This window comes from Crotalus tigris, unplaced genomic scaffold, assembly GCF_016545835.1.
Source record: "Crotalus tigris isolate CLP2741 ecotype Arizona unplaced genomic scaffold, ASM1654583v1 scf7180000017814.3102382, whole genome shotgun sequence".
Classification (NCBI taxonomy): Eukaryota; Metazoa; Chordata; class Lepidosauria; order Squamata; family Viperidae; genus Crotalus; species Crotalus tigris.
In genome coordinates this window covers 1,061,978-1,082,794 of record NW_024096652.1, presented here as the reverse complement: position 1 = coordinate 1,082,794, position 20,817 = coordinate 1,061,978, and the positions used below count along the sequence as shown (strand labels likewise).

Genomic DNA, 20,817 nt, shown 5'->3' with positions numbered 1-20,817 from the left:
TTCAGGTCTTCATTCCACCAAAGTTGTTGATTCTGCTTTTCAAAGAGCCATCTTGAGTCCATCATTTCTTCTCTACTAGTTGTCTGAGCAGTCCATAATTCTTTATGGATTCTCAGCTCTGTGGCTCACATTGAAAGCATACCTAGAGCTTGTGGGCTTCAGTAAGGACCGGAAGTGCATCCAGCACTGACAGAATCTACCTGTGGGCCCTCTGTTCGCTCAACATGAAAGGCCAGCAGTTTCCAATGTGAGCTACACTCAGGATGCACATACCACCTCCAGGAAGTCCCCATCTCTCTATTCCCTATAGTTCCACTGCCACCCTGAATAGCTGCCAACTTCACCTGGAGAGCCACTGCCTCTTCTGCCTTGCCAGCCCATCCTGCTGTGCTCGCCATGATTTGCAGGTTATCAGTTTTTTCAGTGGTGGCTGAACATGAGGTATCTCTGCTCACACTGCTAACCTGCGCCCCCAGCAGGGTTTGGTAAGCCAGTTTTGGCAGACAAAGCTCCAACAGCCTGCTATGCTCGCTACACACATCCCAGAGCTGTGCCCTCACCCAGTCACAGGAGGAAGAAGTCGGCAAAGGTCATTTGGGGGAGTAGCAGCAGTGGGGCACTTCAGGGATATCAGCAGAGTGCAGGACAGCCAAAAGGGCAGAGGTAGAAGGAAACAGGTGGATGGGAGGAGTTAAAGCAGAGACAGTTCACACGCAGCAGAAGAATGTGATTGTGGGATGCCGTGACCAGTCATAAATGCAGGTTGGTCACTAATTATCTAAGCTTTAATCCTGGGACCATGGAGGTGCTGTAATCGTAACTTCAAACAATTGCTGAATAAATGGTCATAAGCTGTGGACTATCTGTCTATGAGTTAGTGTTCCAACAGCAAGGCAATTTAATAATTTAGCATTCTGAGATGTGTAGTGTACAAAATGAAATGTTCCCTTTTAAGTTTAAAAGAAACAAATTCTATGTTTTTAAAAGACTGGTTCTTTACAAATCTGGAAGTTACCAAAGTTGGAAACACTGTTTTGGACCATCTCCTTGATCTTCTTTAATCTGAGGCAAAATTAATGATAAATTTAAATTTACCACCTGCAAAAAAAAAACTTTCTAGAACTCTTGATTGACTGATTGTGTGTCATCAAGTCAATGTTGACTTTTAACAACTACATATGGTAGGTAGACCTATATATCTTTATAACAGGATGAATAAAAGAATCAGAACAGAGCCTAAACCCCGGCCCATTAAGATATCAACATTATTAAGACATAAGGTTTCTCAGCATCAAAGAAAATAATTCTATTTTGAATTAAAGTGATTTTATCCATTTAAAATCTTTGATGCTTCCTATTTATGTAGTGATATCCAAGATACTGCTACAACTTAGTCAGTAATTCATGTCCAAAATAGCACTTTAAATCTTAGCATCTACATTAATCAAGAAAATAGATCATTAATTGGAGCATTTAATAGGATGCTTGCCCAGTTGGATTGTAATATTCACCTCATAGAAATTGAGAGTAAAAGTCTTTGGAAAAAGTAGCAGTAACTGCCATCACAAATAAGATAAAACCAATATGCTTTTGTTTGAATCAGTTTTAATAGGAAACCATCAGAGCAAATTTATAAAGGATTTCATGATGGCCACCATTTTTTGAGGAGAAACATATACCTGGTATTGAGGTTAGAAATCTGATCTTCTAATAGCTGTTGAAGTTCCACATGTTGTAAAAGGAGTCTGTTGATGAGAAATGGGAATAAAAAATTAAGTACTGTTGATTTGTATATCTGGAATCTGTATGTTCTGCATACATTTTCCATATAAATCACAAACAGAAGACACACTATTGCGGTGATGGCAAACCTATGAATGCTTCTCAACAGTGTGATTTTTGGTGATATGACTAGAGACTGTATGAGAATCTATTGTACTCTCGTGCAGGTTCCAGAACCTCTAGAAGTCACTCAAGTCACAGCCTCTGCAGCCTCTGAAAAACATGTGAGAACTTCCTGCACTTTTTTGGAAGCTCTAGAGACCAGAGGAGAATATGGTGTATTCCAGACCAGTGTTCTCCAGACCAGTCACATGCAAGGGCCCTGCTCTCGTGTGATCTTTGGAGCTTCTAAAAAAAGAGTGAGAACAGTTCATGCTTGTCTGCTTTTTTTGGGAGACTGAAAGACACTGAAGTTTTCAGGTCTCATGCAACTCATAGCTGCCTCAGATAGGTCATTTTTTTTTTAGACAAAACAAATAGAAAATATTTACAATTATGTAAATTTTTAAATTATTATTTATTAAAATTATATGTTGCCTATCTCACTGTCCAAAGCAATAGCAATAGCACTTAGAATTATACATCACTCCATAGTGCTTTACAGCCCTCTCTGAGCGGTTGACAATGTCAGCCTATTGTCCCCAACAATCTGGGTCTTCATTTTACCGACCTCAGAAGGACGGAAGGCTGAGTCAATCTTGAACTGATCAGGATCAAACTCCTGCTGTGGGCAGAGTTTGCCTGCAATACTGCATTCTAACCACTGTGCCACCAGAGCTCATACACTTTTTGCAACTTTCTGTTATGAATTGTCTCTTTTGTCCATGTGTCTGTGCATGGTGCATATGTGCATGTTTGTGTGACACACCAGCAAACTCAAGTTAGGCATTTTCTGAATTTTTGACATGTCAAGCTCAAAAGGTTCACCATCCATTGGTGTTTCTTAATTTTTTATAAGTTAGTTGCTCATTAGATTTTAATCCTCTTGACAGTGCTGTCTGATATAGTAGAATAAAAAAAAAACACAATTTGGGTAGTGTAAAGGAGAAATCCATATACCAATGATCTAATAATAATAATTATTAAAGTAATATAATAAAAATACTTTAATGCAACTAAAACCCGACATTTACTTTTAGCTCTTTGTTGGGCAAAGCCAAGGAAAAAAGTAAACATCCTGGCAGTTTGTTTTCTTTCATTCCAATAGGGTGAAGTTGGCATTGCAGCCAGGGTCACCTTTGAAATTCTTGTAGGTGATAAAGCTGAATCTCGCCTCACAGTGAGCAATGATGGCACAACAGCCATCTGGTATGACTGGCAGAGGCTACCTCCACCTTTTACTTTTCAGGAGAAAACAAAAAGAGGGATACAGAATTTTTACTTTAATACTAGATCAGGTGGGTGATCTGTTTATTATTTTTTTAAGTCAAGCATTCATTCATTCATTCATTCATTTGCCTTCCATCTCACTCTGCAAGCAACTTTGGGCAGTTTACATTTAAAATAATAAATATTAAAATACTAACAATAGTAAATAGAAAACTAAAAAATGAAAGGCAGAACGGTATGGTAGAGGCATTTTCCCTATTCATCTACCAGGCCCTCTAGCATAGAGCGTCCCCAACTGGAGCCCAAGCCAATTGACAGAGCCAGGTTTTAATGACCTTCCAGAAGGCCAAAAGGTTGCAGACTCAGGTGGGAAGATGTTCCAAAGAGGGTGGACCATAGCAGAAAAGGCGTTGATCCTAAACATCAAAACTCTTTGATTGATAGGGTCTACAGCATGCCCCTTTTGCTGAATTGAGTGGAATGGGCCACCAGTCCTATTTGGGCAAGAGAGTTCCTCAGATAGCCTGGTCCCGTTCCATGAAGGGCTTTGAAATTGTTAACCAATAACTTGGAAGCAAACTGGCAACGTCCAGTTCATGCAACAGTGGTGCACCATTCTAGGGGCAGCCAAAACTGTCTGTGCTTGTGATGGCTGATATAAAAGTTTAATATATATTGGAAGAGAAATCTCCCTATATGGCTGAATTTTATACAATAGATCAAATCAATCATGCCAATTCGATCATCATCACACCTTACAAAAAGATCTCAAGAGATGCTGAAGAAAATGGACTGGTTCTTTCTCTCTGATATCCTAATTCTGACAAAGCAATGTCAAGAGAACAATGTCAACAGAAGCATCCCTAGGAGTAACTGAATCATCTTCCTATGTTTTCAAGCAAACATTTAAAAGTACTTGGGTTCTCTGAATTTTTGCACATTTGTGACTTTAACTATTACTAAAGCTTGATGTGCATCCTCCTGTGTTCCCAGTGGGCAGTCTGAGTGAACAAACAATCCCAAAGTTCAATGCTTGTTCCATTTATTTCATAAACAATATAATACAATCTGATATGCCAGGGTGAAAAAAAATCTTCATCTTAAATAGCATTTCCAATAAAAAATAAATTGTTTAGATTAAAGTTGGGATTCACAGGCAGAATTGGCTATTTTTCCTTGTATTATTATTATTAAAGTCCTTAGAAGTACAGAAAACTATGCAGTACAGTATGTGGTTATTAACATGTCTATAATTTTGATGCATTTTAATGTTTTTATCTTACACACAAATTGCTTTCATTGTTTGGTTTTAACATTGGGAGATACCATGCAAAAAAAGGTGCAAAGGAAAGCTGATAATATCTTTACTGGAAAGCAATGTCTGTTTTTCATTATTTTTTATAATCCTAATTTGTTTACTGCAACAATAGCCTAAACTTAAAAGAGTTTGATGAATTTGACTGTTCTATTAATCTTTTTATGTCCAAGATCCATCTTCTGCTTATGTAAAAAATAATGCAAATGTAATCAGCCCATAGTATTCTGCATTCTTTTCTTTAGATAGTTTTGCAAACTCATTTCTTATCATAAAACAGTTTGCTTATGAGGTTTCTGTTAGCTAATTTAAGTTCTTTTGAAGCATTTGGAGGATACTTGAATCCTGGGCTTATTATGTTTTAGGAGTACTCTTAAATCCTGGCTTTTAAAGGAATTCCAGAGAGAAAAATATAACATAAAGTAGAATTCTCATCTTGAAATATGCTTGGATGCATTGTTCTTGGTGGCCTTATTATTTTCTTAGTAACTTTTGTTATTATTAATATGTATTATTGTTTCTTCTTTTATTATATTATTTTTGTATTTTAATTATCTCTTATGATGGGGGAAAAGATTGGGAATGTCAGTACGATGAACAAAATCAGGTGTCCTGCCAGAGTCTGTGGTCCTCTGTCCTTCCCAGTATGTGCTTTTTGTTCCCACAGGTGTTATCCTACCTGGAGAAACCATAAATTTTTCCTTCATCTTTAAATCATTGAGTGCAGGCATTTTCAGTGAATCCTGGGAGTTTAGTACTCATCCTGAGTTATTAGGAGGAGCTATGTTACAAGTTACTCTATGGGGAATTGCACTCTATGAAGATACTACAGTTAAACTGAGAGAGGATCTGGAGGTAACCAAACCCATTTTCATGAGATACATGGTAGAAGAAGTTCACTTTGCTCCAAGTTTACATTGCTTCTAAGATTGGATGTTGTGAAAGATGAGTAGATTTGCATTGCAACTAATATTTAATTGCTTGCAGAAAAACAAACTTTCCGATGAGGTTTTCTATAGAGGGAGGTGTGGAAGTATTACTGAATTATGATTCTGTATGTTAGCACAGATCCAAAATGGCAACTGTTGGAGTTCAAATTACAACTGCTATAAAGCCTGGTAAAGTTTGTGATGATGGGGTAAAATTAACCAGATTTTCTAGCTTAATGTGTTAACGTGAATATGGCCTATCTAGGCATACATTTTATACATAGACAAGCTATGTTCACATGACACATTAAGTTAGAAACTGTATACTATTATTTTGCTTGAAATTCCAGAAAGACTTAGAAGCTCGAGAAATTGCCCTTATAGTAGAAGAAAATCTAGAAGACTTACTTAATCGGATTCGAACACCTGCACGAGTAAGATCCCCAGTTGATGCTTATGTCACAGAAGAAGAACTATTTCACAGAAAGAATCCAGAGGTATATTCTGTCCTTTACAGGGAATGGGGGATGTGGGTGGGGAGGGAGAATAAATAATATGGGGCTGATACTGGTGAGAGAATTGGGAACCTTCTTTTTTTTAAAAAAAATAATTTTGATAGAAGTTTGTACATAAGTAAAAAATAAATACAAAAACATATAAAGACAAGAATGAAAAAAAGTGCAGAAAATAATACAGTTAAGGGGGGAAACCAAATGACTTTCACCCTTTACAGCAGTTACAAACTTACCCCTCCTTCCTCTTTAACATTACAATAATCCCTTCAGTTCCACGTTCAATCTTTTCTCAACCATCACATCCAGAAATCATCATTTCATTTTTTTTCCATTTTGTCTATAAAAGATTTCCAGTCTTTTTAAAAAGAATTTATTATCTTGTCCTTGATACAACAGATGAACTTTGCCATCCCGCTACTTCTGCCATCTTCACAATCCATTCTTCCATTGTGGGTACTTCAATATTTTTCCATATTTGTACATATGTTAATCTTGCTGATGTTATCATATATAAAATCTTCCATAACTCTTTTCTAATGGACCATTCCTAAGTTCCAAAAAAAAAGAGTTCTGATTTCATCTCAATATTAAACTTCAAAAATTTTTGTATCATCATTATGTATTTATTTCTAATTTTTTGCATAGTATAAAGTCCCTTCATGTTTTTTGCATTTCTAGTATTGACTAGAAGTATTTTTTGTACATCTCTGATAATTTATTTGGTGTCAAAGAAAATGAAAAACTTATCTCTTAAAACTTAGCTCTTAAAGTATAACACAATCTGAATATCAGTGTCTTTATACACATTCTCACCCATTGATCCACTTATATATTACACATGTAGTCCTTCATTAACAATGGTAATTGGACTGGAATTTCTGTTGCTAAGTGATGCGGTCGTATATGTGGTGATGTCACATGGCCACATTGTTTAGCACCACAATCCCAGCAATCTCCCTTGCCATATTAACTAAATTCCACCTCGCCTTGTTAGGTAAGGATCCACTCCATCCCCACCATCCCAGCCCCAAGCCTTGGTAAGATTGCCTGCTCTGTCTCTTCTTGAATTCCCTCCACCTGCCTATCTCCCACCCTTTTCTACATTTTGGGCTACCCACCTACCCCTGCCGCCTGCCAGGGGCCTTATTTTCTGCTGCCTTTTTCACACTGGTGGCTTCTCTTGTTGGCTACTCAGGGTCTCTGTTTAAACATGCCAGCCAGGGCTTCTGTTTATACCCTGCTCAGGGCCTCCATTTGTGTACTAGCCAGGGTCTCCATTCAGACCCTGCCTAAGGCCATGTTTCATGAATAAAGGTCCTAGTTATGCTGGTGCGATAGAAGGACCTGATTAGAAGGCCTTGGTAGCGCACAAATGGAGGTCCTGGGTGGCATGTAAATGGAGGACCAGGCTGAGTGCAAGAGAAGCCCTAGCTGCCCTGGTATGAAAGAAGATCTTGGCCAGAAAAGTAATAGCAGGAAGTATTGTGGATGTGATGGTAGAAGGCAGAGCTGGGGGGGGGGGAGGGGGACAATTGGTGGCAGAGAGTAAGCGGCCTGCCAAAAGGCAGTCATAAATGTAGGTGGGCCCAAGTGAGCCAGAATTTTATTCATGTGACTGTGGGGCCGCTGCAATGGTCAGAATCTCAGGCTGGACATAAGTCTCTGTATTCAGTGCCATCATAACTTTGATCAGTTGCTAAATGAATGGACATTAAGCGAGCTACTGTAGCCAAAATTCTTAGCCTATTTTATCATGTAATCTTAATTTGCTTCTCTTCAGTTTCAAATCTGAACAAAAAATATATAGTATGTTTGCAACTAGATGTTTATCATTTGTGCCCTATTGATTTCCAAATTCTGTCTTATATTGTTCATATGAAAACCATTGGAAATTAAATGCCCCTGCAGTTAATTTCTTGAGTTGCCTTCTTCCTGTATTAATAAGTCTTGATACGTTAATCATTTTCTTTGTCTGCTGTTTCTTTTCTATAAAATGTTTCCTGTGCTGAGACCAGTAAAAGTATTTTGGGGCCTAATCTGGGTTTATATGTATTCCATATCTTTAATATGGCACTTCTTATATACTGATTTTTGAAATCTACATTAACTTTATGATATCACAAAAACCCGTGCCAACCACAGATTATATTCTTCTAATTTTAGCATTTTATTTCTCAGCAAAACCCACTCTTTCATCCAAATCAAATAGCAGACAGCAAAATAAATTTAATATCAGGCAATCTAGTCCTCTTCTTTCTTCTGCATCTTAAAGAATTTTATATTCAATATTTGGTTTTTAATCTTGCCATGTAAATCTGGATATGCATTTTGCCATTGCCATTTATCAAAACAGGTATTCTTTGAAATAAAAAAATCTCCCTAGGTAGCACATTCATTTTTACCACAAGAATTCTTCCAAACAATGATAATTGTAACTTTTCCTGTCTTATTAGATCTTCCCTACTTGTAGTAAACTTCTATTAACATAAACTCAGGGACTGGCTTGCGAAGGGCTCCATTATGTGCTCCTTGTTGGACTGACAAAGGAAATAGGCATGCCCAATCGGCAGGCAACTTGTAAGATCTTTTGTTGCACTGCCAGATTGGGAACAACTTCTTGGGTCAAGGAGCAACCTAACTGGTCCTTGGGACAAGATTTCCAAATGTAGAAAGACAGATCAAAACATAATTCAGGTCTGTTTTTGAAGCATATGAAGAAACAGTCAACTGTCAACTTCAGCCATTATGTTGCTGGTTTCTCCCTTCCACATTCCCAATTTCAGCTGGATTAATTGCTGTGGGCACTGGGAAGAATTGTAGAAGAACCACATTCTTGCACACAACCATTTCCCTTCATTTGGCAATAATTTCTTCTTTACAACAGATTACATACTAACCACTAACTTTCCATCAGCATTTTCATGTCTTAAAATTGTCTTCATCTGTTTCCCCAACTTTAGTTGGCATTGTACCAAAAGGCACAAATTCATCCATTTGCTCTATTTTTCTGTCAGTTGGATTTCTTCTTTAGCAGGCTTTTTACATTCTTGAAATAAACATAGCTTATTAAAAAGTTTATCCTAGAATCACTGCCTGTGAGGCTTCTAGTTCTGTTATTGGCCAGTGAAAGCCCATGTGCAACTACACATATGCCAGTTCTGCCAGCTGATCCTTATAAACATTTGCAAGATAAAGTAAAATTCTGAAGCCCCATTTCTGTCTGTGTGTGCTTAGTCTAGAACTGAACAATGCCAAGAAACTTTATAATAGTAAAATAAAATGTGAAATACAATGTTTGCCATAAAGTTGCCCTCCATTTGTGTACATAATTGCAGTCTCAAGTTATATGCTGATATATATTAAGGTGTACTTCAATTATTTCCTGTGTATTGGCAAGAAAATATTTCTGACTTACAAATGCATAAAAATGTGCCTTTTACTCTGTTTGGGAAAGGTAAAAGAAGTAGTAGTAGTAAAACAAATATCTAAATGGTGAATGGCAGAAAGGAAATGATTTTTATTTTAGACCTCTATAATTATTTAAAAGAAAGTGTATGAATAGAATAGATATATTAAATACCAGTGTACATAGGAAACGATGCATTCAGGGTGCTAAAAAGAGAAAGGCAATGAGTCCCACCGCAAATGGTAAAACCATTTCTCAGTCATTCAAATGAAAGGAATCAAGCACTATAGCACATCCATTTGTGCTATAGTACTTTGTGGACATTCCTGGTCTTTTCTTTATTAAGTCAGTTTAGATAAAAAATGAACCAGTAAGAGATAAAATACAAGCTGTTGGCTGAAGCACCATAACACCTGATGCTCCACGAAATTAACATAACGAACTGTTGCCAATGTATCTGATTTTTAAAATAATAAATTAGTATGCTCCCAGAGCAAATGTGGGGCCACTTTTTGTTTTATATATGGATTGAAGTATCAAGATACATACAAATTCAGAAAGGTCTCCATTACAGAAACCTCGATGAGAGGATGTGTCAGAATCTGTTGATTCCTTATATATGCCATTTCATTTGTCATCTCTCTCATTACAGCTGCATTACAATCACCAAATTGTAAAGGGGCTTCATGAATTGTGGAACGCAGTTATGAATCCCCAACCTGTAGAAGTGAATGTAGACGAAGGACGGAGAAAAAGCACTGTCAGCGACTCTTCTCCATCCAAAAGCACTGCAGACTCTCAGAAAAGTCCTGAGGATATGCTTAAAAGTGTTTCCTCGCCTGCTTCCGTAACAAAGAGGCTTGGGTTGGAAGAACTGGTGGATGAACCGAGTAGGGCTGAAATAGAAGACGTGGCTCAAGTAGAGGAGGCCCCCCATGTGGAATGGAACCTTTCTGTTGCTGATTTTAGGCAGGTATGTGAATGAGGTTTCTTATTCTTCAGTCTGAGGATATTCTGAGAGAATCCCATCCTTTTACCAAAATGTCCAATATTTTCTATTTGGGAAAATGGAAAGATTTGAACCTTGTCCATAGGCACCTTCCCCCCCCCCCCATTCAAGTAGTCTCCCTGTTGGTGAGTGAAGGAAGAGACACTTGCAAGCCCGACTAACTGTGCCCAATTTCACTAGCATTACTATTGACTGAAGTAAAGGAAGGTTGGCACATCTCTTTTGCTCAGGCTGCCATTTTATAATTTGACACCCTTTAGATATTATGACCTTGGACTGAATGTAAATATTTGTAGTTCTGCTTGTGTTTGTGTGTGCATTTTAGAGAGAAAAAATGATACTGATTTCTATTTCTTTAGACATTGCTGACAGTCCCTGAAGAAGAAGAACGGGAAGTTGCCCTAGCTCAGCTCAATAAAGCAGCAATGGAACTTTGTACTGCTCCCCTGACAACTCAGAAAGATCTCTTGTACCAAATATGGTACGGTACATAGGAGTAGGCTGTTCCACCCGTTGCTTTGCATACCTAATATTGGCAGCAAAAAGTCTTAAAATAAACCCATTGTACAGTCGGTGAGGAAAAATACAGGGCAGCTAGCAAATCTCATTTTTCTTTATGTGGCACTTCCTCCAGATAGCTCAGAGCAATATCCATTCGTTGTTCTGTTCCATCTTCCTTTATAATCTGACATCAGCCTTGCAAGGTCGATTAGTGGAAAATAATAGCATTTCAGTTTGGAGTCACAAATCAGTTTTTTGGCTGGCTAAACCCAATTCTCTCTTTTTTACTCCAACATTTGCATACTAATTCACAGATTCTATTTTCTTCTCTAAGGAAATGCCCTTGATTTATTAGCTAGCAAGCTTGATTTAGGACAGAAGTGAGCAAAATATGACTTGAACCTCTCCTTGGTAACTTCTGAAGTTTCCAAGCTTGTGCTGTTTAAGTTTTCTAGCAACTAGCAATGCAATTTAATACATTTTTTGAGAGAGAGAAATACACATCTAGCATAGCATTATTTTAACTCTCCAACTTTCAAAATGCTTTTTTAAAAACAAAAATTTTCATCTTGTTCCCCAAATGATATCACTGTATTAGTGTCAATTCCCCAATGTGTTTGAAAGCCCATAAAATGGCCTTAACAGCTACAGTCCACTCCGATTTATGGATCTCTTATTTGGGACATCAGGAACAATAAACTTATTCTATATAAAATATTAACTTAGATAGGAAATAAATTTCCAGTTTCAATTGTGGAGCTGAATAATTCAGTAAAAATGTTAATGGGAAATTCACAAACAAACCTGTTCACTGTTTTGGACAATTTTTTGTTTTTCACCCGAAACCTGTTTGAGAACTCCAAAGCTCTTGTAAAATACAACCTTGGGAAATTTAAATAATAGTAACAACAATACCTTTTTTTTAAAAAAAAAAAAATCTTTTTTTGCTTTTTAAATGTTTATAACAGCAAATTATGATGAGGCTTTTCTCAGATTTAATCCTTCATTTGCTTAACCATTGTTTTTGGAAAGCTAAGAAGGTCAGGTAAATTGGAAGAAACTAAGAGTTTGGCTTGTAAATCTCATTAAGAGTTTCATCCCCATCCCTGCAAAGATTTCCCCTCCTTGGTGGATTGTTGAAGAACAGCAGTTCTCAAAATGGAATTAGACATGTTAAATATAGTATATGAATGTATTGTGAAAAATGAATCCAGCCATACAGTGTCTCCTGGGTCTCCATGTATGCTGTTCTAGCCTTACATCTTTCTTTTATTAGTGGGATTCATTCTGCTGTTTCTCTGCAGTGGGCTTTTAGGTAATTCACTTATTCCCAGTGATGAAATAGATACAAGTTATTCTCATTCCTGGTTGTCCAGTGCATCTGTGTATGAATTAATACTCCATGGTTGCCACCTTCCATTCTAAGATGACTGGCACAGAATCATTGATATTTTTTACGGGGGGTGGTGGTTGGGCAATCAGATTCTCTCACTGGAGGTTTTATGTATAAAAGCCTTGTTCTGTTCCCAAATCTCTTTTCTCTTTTTATGTATGGATTATTATTTAAGGAGCAGGGTGAATAATCATATCTGATGGAGTTGGCATCTCTTTTTAATTAAAATTTATTCTGAAAACAAAAACCTTGTGCTACAGAAACCACCTATTTAGGAAACGCTGCCTTTGGAGAATAATTCAAAAGATTTTTACTTAAATTAGCAACAGCTCCTGTAAATTTGGGTCTGCCTTTGATTTAGAGAAAACCATAAAAATGCAGTAACAGAATGTTGACGTGTCTCCTTTGTCTCTCCTTCCAAAGAGAAATAAAATCAGATTTCTTTTTCCTATTAGTTTCCAGTTGTGGCGAGAAGTAATTGAGGGGCTGGTGAACTGCTCCTTAGTGCTCAGGTCTCTACTTGGTATGCCTGAGAAAGACACTTATGTTGAAACTTCTCCCGAAGAACTAGGTAGGTTCGCCAGTCAATTCAATAGTAACTCTTAAGAAAATGTACACCTTAAGAACGGTGGACAGTTCCTGCTTGATTCAGGTATAAAGTCAATATCATCCCTCTTTCCTAAACTGCATTTAAAATTTTACTAATGTTTCCAGCTTATTGCTTGCCAGAGGGTTTGCTCACTAATCAGAAAGAGGGTTGTTCCACTAATCAGAAATAATGATTAATCCTAAATGGAAGAAAATGATCCTACTTATTTTCCAGCCGAGGTAAAATCAGCTGTTGCAAAGGCTGTCAAAGAAGATCGGAAAGTTCAGAAAGAAGATAAGAAAACTGCTTTGAAGGAAAAGGAAAAAGGAAAGGCAATCAAAGAGGTAGATGTGTGATTGGTACCTTCAAAATTAATATAGAAAATGAAGCTTAATCAAATAAAACTGCATTATGCAATCTATTTCAGGCTGAAGACTACATTTGGCCTGTGGGTGGTATACAGAACTTCAGTGCAAAAAATAAGCAAAATTGAACTGAAAAGTGGGTGGAAGCAGGAAAAACAGTTCATTTGATTTCATTTAAATTTAATATATATTATATTGAATAGATTAAAGAGTGTGATTATCTTCCATATATCCTTCTAATTTTGCTTTTCTCACGTTAAAAATTTCAGAGTGATAGCAATTTGGGGGTGATATTCTGGGGATATTATATAAGGCTCTGAGAGTTCAGATTTTGCATCTGGGAGATAAATGAAAGATAAAAAGAATTTTGTAGTTTTTTTTTTTCATCTGAGTAACCCTTTACTGAAAGTGCTGTTGGTTTCAGATATATTCTGTGGTATTTGAAACTATGCAAATCACATTGTTCTGATCTCCGTTTGGTGTAATTGCATCTTTCTTAGCAAGAACGTCCAAATAGCCGAAAAGGCAAAGGAAAAGAAGAGAAGAAAGTAAAGACTCTCATGAAGGAAACAAAGGATGCTCTCTCTTTCTCACTGGAATCTTCAGAAGCAGAACTTCAGTTACGCCGAGAACAAATTGATCCCATTGTGCAGGAAAAATACCGTGAAAAACTCTATGTTGAAGTAAGTTTGTATATACACTTTACAATAGGGAAAATACTCAACAATGAAACAACACTCATAATAAACCAAAGAAAACTTATAACAGCCCCAAATTTACACGAGTAAAAATCCTGAATGAGCAGAAAAGTCTTTACTGGATACCCAAAAAATCACAGCCCATTGGTGGGCAAATATCACTGGGGAAACTACAGTGATTATAGCCCTTTGTTCAACTGACTAATTCCCTTGTGGTATGTTATGTCAGAAGAGATATCAGGATGCTTCATGTAGTTATTAAATAGCACTGGGAAGTCTGGAATCATGTAGTAGCCCTATACATGATTACCAAGGGGTTTAATACTAGTTTCTCAGTGCCACTCTCTGGAAATTCCCATCCAGACAAAAGGAAAACAGAGCCACTATCAAGTACTGCCTCCATGCAAACTTGGATGGCTAATCTGAAAGGATATATGGGCTGCTGAGGTCAAACATTGTTGAGAAATAAGCAGAATGAATCATATAATACATAAGTTGCACCAATATATTACCAAATAGGAAGTAATATAGTCACTTCTTCTGGCCATAGTTGTTTTAAGCTGTCAGAGTTGCTTAAGATGGGCAGCCATACAAATCTTTTAAATAAATACAATCTCTGTCTTCACTAAAAACCAAAGCTTCATACATTTAACTAGTATTTTACTATTAAATAGTCCCAACTAAAATACATATATACAGTAAGCTTTTATTTATTTTATAATATAACAAAGTGGATGAATTAAAAGAAAAAAAAAACCTTGACAAAAGGGGTTTAGTATCAGCATATACCGGTAGTTGCTTTCCCTGGTTAGGCACTTTCAAAATCCTTAGCCCAGGGGTCCCCAACCCCCCGGTCCATGGGTCGGCACCGGTCCGCAGCATGCCAGAAACCAGTCCGCGCAAACAAGCAAAGCCCCATCCGCAGGATGCAGGCAGTACATGAAACCAGGCCCCCTTCGGTCCATGGAAAACCTCTCTTCATGGAATTCGTCCCTGGTGCCCAAAAGGTTGGGGACCTCTGCCCTAGCCAGTGTAAAGTTATGCTCTGGGCTGGGCTTCAGTTCCATACAGAGATAGTATACAAACTAGCCTGCAAAGCCTCAACTCCAGGGCAAGTATGTAGAACAAGCAATTGATTCCCTCCACACAATACTCCTAATAGCATGCACTCAACTCATTTTATATCAAACATATGGAACAGATTATTATAGCTACATAATGCATTCCAGGCATGGGTTCTCTAGCCGACTTCTCTAATTTGGCACCCTTCAGATGTATTATTTGTTGGATTTCAGTTTCAATAATTTTCAGATATGAACTGTACATTACCTTCAAGTATGGAGCAACAAATTTAGGTTTCCAAATGCAGGGCTTTTTTTGGTCATAGAACGCACCAGAACAGAGTTCCAGCACCTTTTTTCAACGGATTTTCAAGAGTTGCCTTGAACAAAATCCTAGTCTTTTAGATAAACTAAAAATTGAAGGGTTTTTTTCAGGTAAATCTTGTAGGGTAGGCAAGGCGGGTTGTATGACGTGTGTGAGTTCAGCACCTTTTTTTTTTTTTTTTTTACAAAAAAAGCACTGTCCAAATGTATGGTATAAACTATTACAGAATACCCTCTTGAGCAATATTTGTTCTGGAAAAATAAAATTATTTGTAAAACTATGTTGGTTTGGTTCATTGTATATCCACATAGACTCAGTATTTACTTATAAACAAAAGCTTATTTGAATTTGATCTTTCATTCAGGTTTATGGACTGCTGAATTCAATGGTGAACAAAATGGTTTTCCTCTTTGAAACTGTAAAGAAGAATGCTCTAGAGAAGACTAAAGCTTCCTTTGTCTAAGTGGTATTTTTATAACAAAATAAATTATATATGTACACACACATAAATAGTATCAGAGAAGTTTTATTTATGAAAGACTAGAAATTATGTCTTTCCTGCAGGCTTTTTGTAGACAAATACATTTGAATACAGTAAGTTCTCTCGCCAGCTGAAGAATATTAACTAGGTATATGAAGCCAATATTTTCATATTGATGGTATATGGAGGTAGCCACCTTGGCCCAGTGGAAATCCTTAAGAGCTGTGCAAGTGAATTGAATTGATTTTTCCATCTATATACTGTGCTCATTCTCTCTCCCTTTCCCTTTCCCGCTCCTCCTCTCCTCTCTCATAAAGTTGAGGCCCCTATTCAGTAGTCCTTATCAAATTCACTATTGTTCCACTTCTGTTATCAGCAACTGAAACATCACTGTCACTAAGGAGCACAGTGAGGTATGGGAACAGAGACTTCAACTGCTTCACTGTCTTTATTAAGCTTGCCATTTTCCTGTTCCGATTGTATTCAGAAACAATCTCTTCCTGGCAGCCCACCTAATGGCTAAACTGCTGGATGATGGAGAAAAAGTAAGTGGAGTGATGATAGACCACAAAGAGAGCAGTTGTGAGCCATGTGTGGTTTACAGCTTGCCCATGTGTGTTGTATGGGAATATCTAGTTCATACAATCACCGTCACATAATTGACTGCGAGGGTACATTATAATTTTTATTTGGATGGATTACTGGGTGCCTACCAGCCAAATACAGCTCTCAGCCTCCTACTTTGCCATGCTGATAGATCCATTGTTGCCATCGGAAGTCAATAAATGTCTCAGCCACTTTGTCTTGGAGAGATATAATATGAATAGGGGAAAAGGTTTTCGCAAGCCCCTTTCCTCTTTCTGTGTACTTTTCAGCCAACTTCAAACATAAGTAACGTCAATGAGGCCTTTATCTTAATCACCCAGACATTGAGTTGGAAGGGTTCATTTATGTCGTCATCTCCAACTTCCTGCTCCATCCATGAATGATTAAAATATCATTGAAAGAGGATATTTAACCCTTGCTCAAACACCTATAGCAAAAGAAAACCCATCACTTCAGGGTGTAATTTGTTCCATTATCAAACTGATCTTTCTGTTGGATTTTTTTTTTCTAACATTCAAACAAAATTTGCCTTTTTGCAACTTCAAACAATTTTTTCAGATCTCCACTCTGCAAGGAGAAGAGTGAAGTCCTAACTTCCTGTGGGATATTTCAAACATGCTATCATGTCCTCCCTCATTTTTCTCAAAGTTAAACATAAGCAATTCCTTCAATCACTTTTTCAGGATTGTTTCAGGTCCCTTAATTATTCTTCTCTCAATCTATTCCAGTTTATCTGAATCCTTAAAAGTGTGACATCTGAAACTGGAAACAGTACTTGAGATGGTATCTGACCAAATCCCCCTGTGACTGAAAATTATAAGTCTGTCAATACAACATAAAATCACATTTGTCCTTTTGTAGTCCCAACACACAGCTGCAAATAGTTTGTTTTGTTTCACGGGCATTAGAAACTCCCACAAATCTTGACTTCCATTTCCATTAGCATTTCCTACCCTGGAATTCTATTTTTATTTATTTATTATTAAATTTATTTGCTACTGATCTTGTTTGATTTTGAAGTGATTATTTTTCATTGCTCTGAAAGTATAAAAGTCTACTTTCTAAACATTTCAAATCTAGTTACACTCAGGTTTAAATTCCTTTCAAATCAAGAATTCCAGCATCTCCCAGTCATGCTCCCTTACTACTCCTGTAACCTCCACTTCCTTGACTAAGGGCACATCCATAGATCCTGATATTAGCTTTAAGTTACATTGAAGGACACATGCTTCCTCTTCCCCCTAACGACCAGTGTTTCTGAACCTTGACAATTTTAAGGCATGTGGACTATAACTCCCAGAATTCCACCACCAGCAATGCTGGCTGTGGAATTCTGGGAGTTGAAGTCCACAAGTCTTAAAGTTGTCAAGGTTGAGAACCCCTGCCTAGCCTGTTATAAAGTGGTGTTTTCTATCATCTTCCAACACAGACCTTGCAAATGTGGCATATGCTAATGATAATGCAACAGCAACTGAAATCTGCCCAGACTCTGTTGATTGGGTTTGGTGACTGTGGGTATGCTCCTCTTTTCCAATTGCTTCTGACTTCCTTCCTCTGATCGCTGATCACATTTAGAAAAACTGGGGAAGATTGGGAGAAGGAAATCACAACCTGATTTGGTCTGGAGAATGTTCTTGCCCACCCTTAATCAACTGCTTTTGCGGTAGTAAATATTACTACACTTTTGCAGTAATAAAGGAAATAATCACTAAAGTCTAGGAAAGCTCCGGGACCAGAATGGATAAGCTCTGCTAGATGGTAGAACCAGCAAAATGAAGTACCCTTGACCTATTATCCTGAAGGGTGAAAAAATCTCTAGAAAGAAATCAGTGTCTTTCTAGAAGGTTTTGTCATCCTAAAGGCAGCAGAGTCCTGGGCTGGAGAGTCACTACAGGGAGAGGAGGGAAACACCAGCAAAATGCAAGAAGAAGAAGAGTTTGAGGGGAGGGGAACAGTTGCTTCTTACAACTACTGGTAAGGGCTGCCAAAAGTAATTTCTTGGAAAGAAAGAGCTTGAGTGATCTGAGGAGACAGCTGCTTTTCACCTACTAAATTCTGCCTGGAGGAATAGGGTCCTTTAAAAGTTACCAAGCACACTCCCCACCCTTCCCTTAGTTGCCCTCTGCCTGCCTCCAGAGAGGATTCCCTCATCCTTCCTATTATGGAGGCAGTTGATGCTTGTTTTTCCTGCCTGGCAGGTGGGAGGAAAAAATAGGGTACAAATCACGGTACCTGAATTTGCCTCTAATAAAACCGAGAAAAGCATCACCTATCTATTTTGTTAACAGGACAGAGTAGAGGCTGGCTATCAAGACAGAGCAAATTGATGCTGGCATTCTTTGTGTTGCCTCACAGGCTGGTGGAAAACACATTAAGCCATCTCTCTGTATATTCCTCTAGTTTTCCTTATTGATTAGGATCTAAAGGATGTGCTCTTGTGCCTTCCTTTAACTTTTGAAAGAAAAAGTTATATGTACATTTCCTGGAAGAGCCATATTTGGCAAAGTTTCTCTCGCAAAGATGTTGGAGTAATTAAAATCCATCACTACTACTACACCTTTCTTTGCAGAAAGCGTTTCTGCTTTGGCATTTTCAAGCTTCTTACTTTGAAAGAAAATCTTTGAAAAGTAACAATAGAGCTTTTAAATTTTTCTATGCAAATATTGGATACCTTGATGCAAACTATAAATGAAGCAGGAATAAAACTTCTTTTTCAAGGAATCTGGATTCCTGGATTGTTCTATAATTCCAGGTATGTTTAAAATGTCATGGATATATATTCATTACTAATTGCAGAACTAGCCTGACAACTAAAAAGCACCTGCCATGTCCAAGCCAAGGGATGAAAAATGCAGATCAACCATGGCATGTATATCAAAATCTTTGCCAATATCATTTGTTTGGGGAGGATGGATCAAATCCCTTTTTTCAGTACTTGAAGAATGACAGTGGGCTGCTGAGCATGACACACACACACTTCCTGGCATTGCCACAGTCAGTAGTAGTGTTTCTGCATTTGATGGCTCCATAATCCACCTCTCTGGTGCCCTCTGCATTTTGCCGTTTGCTGTAATCACGCAATCTCCGGGGAAAAGCCCAGATGAATTCTCAGCAACCTCTGACCAACCTTTCCAGAAAAATCCAGGACAAGGACAGCAGTGGCCCCGTGCAGGACAGCAGCAGCGCTCTAGATTGCATCCTGATAGGTCTCCGTAAGAGACCTGCCATCCTTAACGAGGTCTCAAATCCGGTGCCTCGACTGGCTCCCTGGCCTTGCTTCTTTGGCAGTCTTACATCGGCTGACCCATCCAGCTCCCCACCCCACCTCCCAATTGCCCAGATGAATTGCAACTTTGGCTTGGAAAGGATTTCTTCGAACTTGCTGCTCCCTAATAACTTTCCCCCAGCGCAAAAGGGAAAGCTAAGGACCTTCCTAAGCGGTAGGGCCACTGGGGGGGGGGGAGGAACTTCCATACACCGGCGCGTGGACCACCCTGTGTTTTAGTGGGGTTTCAAAAATGCAGAGAGGTCTCATGCTTTCGTGAGAAAAGGGAGCCAGTTCGCAGGATAGCACAGAGGGTATTTTCATTCCGGAGACTATGGGAGGGGATCACCCACTATGAGGAAACAGAGTGGGTACGGTGGGTAAATGCACGCGCACGAAAATCGCCCGCCTCCGATTCAAATAGGGCGTGAAAAGAAGCTGGAGAGAGTTTTTTGGGAGGGGGGGCAGGCGGCAAGGGAGGAGAAAGGCTCTATAATGGTAAAGCCGTTCCCTCGCTCGTGGGAATGGCTTTACCTCGGTTTCAGTGTGGCTCCCGCGCCTGTCAAAATCTCGCTGAAGAGAGTTGAGGAAGCATCAGCCGCATGGTGGGCGGCCTCGCTTGCAGCTGTGGGTTCCGAGCACGAATGCTGGCGACGGAAAAGACCAGCGAGCCTCCCGCACAGCTCCGGTCCCAAAGCAGAGAGGGGCTGGCCGGACCCCGGCCACGTTATCCTTTCGTGCCCTCTGACAACACCGCCGAAACACGCGAGTCACTAGTTCCTCTTTCATAATCTCTCGGTCAGATCTCGCTCCAGATTTCCAGAGAGAAGGCGCGAAAGTACGCGGCAGTTCGGTCAAAGGATAGAAAGGTGCCCAACGCCTGTTCTATCAGGAGCAGCGTTGCAGCCGCAGGGTAGGACTCGCAGGGGAGTCCGGCGATGATCCGAACACTCCCGTCCGGCGAGCCGAGCAACTTTCCACCGTGGCGGACTGACAAAGCTTCCTCCCACCCAGAACGCGCGCGCACCTGGCCTGCCTGACGCGGCGGTGGAAAGGCGGTGCGCCCCACCTCAGCGCCAGGTACCCGGTGTGCGGGTTTAGGCGCGGAGCGCTGCGCTGACGGATTCGGGTGGGCTCGCGTGGGCAGGGCTAGGCTGCGGTAGCAGCTGGGGAGGGCCTCGCCACCTGCCGCCCACAGCGAGGGCTCCCCGGCCCTGGAAAGAAGAGCTCGGCGAAGCCCGAGGTGAG

At 39.1% G+C, this 20,817-nt stretch overlaps 1 protein-coding gene and 1 long non-coding RNA gene across 2 annotated transcripts in view; one reads left to right on the top strand and one right to left on the bottom strand.

Moving 5' to 3' along the window:
• LOC120307743 (MYCBP associated protein) overlaps positions 1 to 15,727 on the top strand; it is a 28,892-nt gene extending 13,165 nt beyond the window's left edge. The window contains exons 11-19 of the mRNA XM_039342837.1: positions 2,990 to 3,179; positions 5,094 to 5,281; positions 5,706 to 5,852; positions 9,929 to 10,249; positions 10,645 to 10,766; positions 12,635 to 12,750; positions 13,003 to 13,112; positions 13,634 to 13,816; positions 15,582 to 15,727. Coding sequence (XP_039198771.1) covers positions 2,990 to 3,179; positions 5,094 to 5,281; positions 5,706 to 5,852; positions 9,929 to 10,249; positions 10,645 to 10,766; positions 12,635 to 12,750; positions 13,003 to 13,112; positions 13,634 to 13,816; positions 15,582 to 15,680 — 1,476 coding nt within the window. The 3' untranslated portion in view covers positions 15,681 to 15,727. The remainder of the gene's footprint in view (positions 1 to 2,989; positions 3,180 to 5,093; positions 5,282 to 5,705; positions 5,853 to 9,928; positions 10,250 to 10,644; positions 10,767 to 12,634; positions 12,751 to 13,002; positions 13,113 to 13,633; positions 13,817 to 15,581) is intronic.
• Positions 1,589 to 20,811, bottom strand: LOC120307745. Its single transcript, XR_005556631.1, has 2 exons — positions 20,104 to 20,811; positions 1,589 to 1,745 (listed from the first exon to the last, which is right to left on the bottom strand). It is a non-coding gene; the product is annotated as an uncharacterized LOC120307745 (long non-coding RNA).
• Between the last annotated feature and the right edge of the window lie 6 nt (positions 20,812 to 20,817).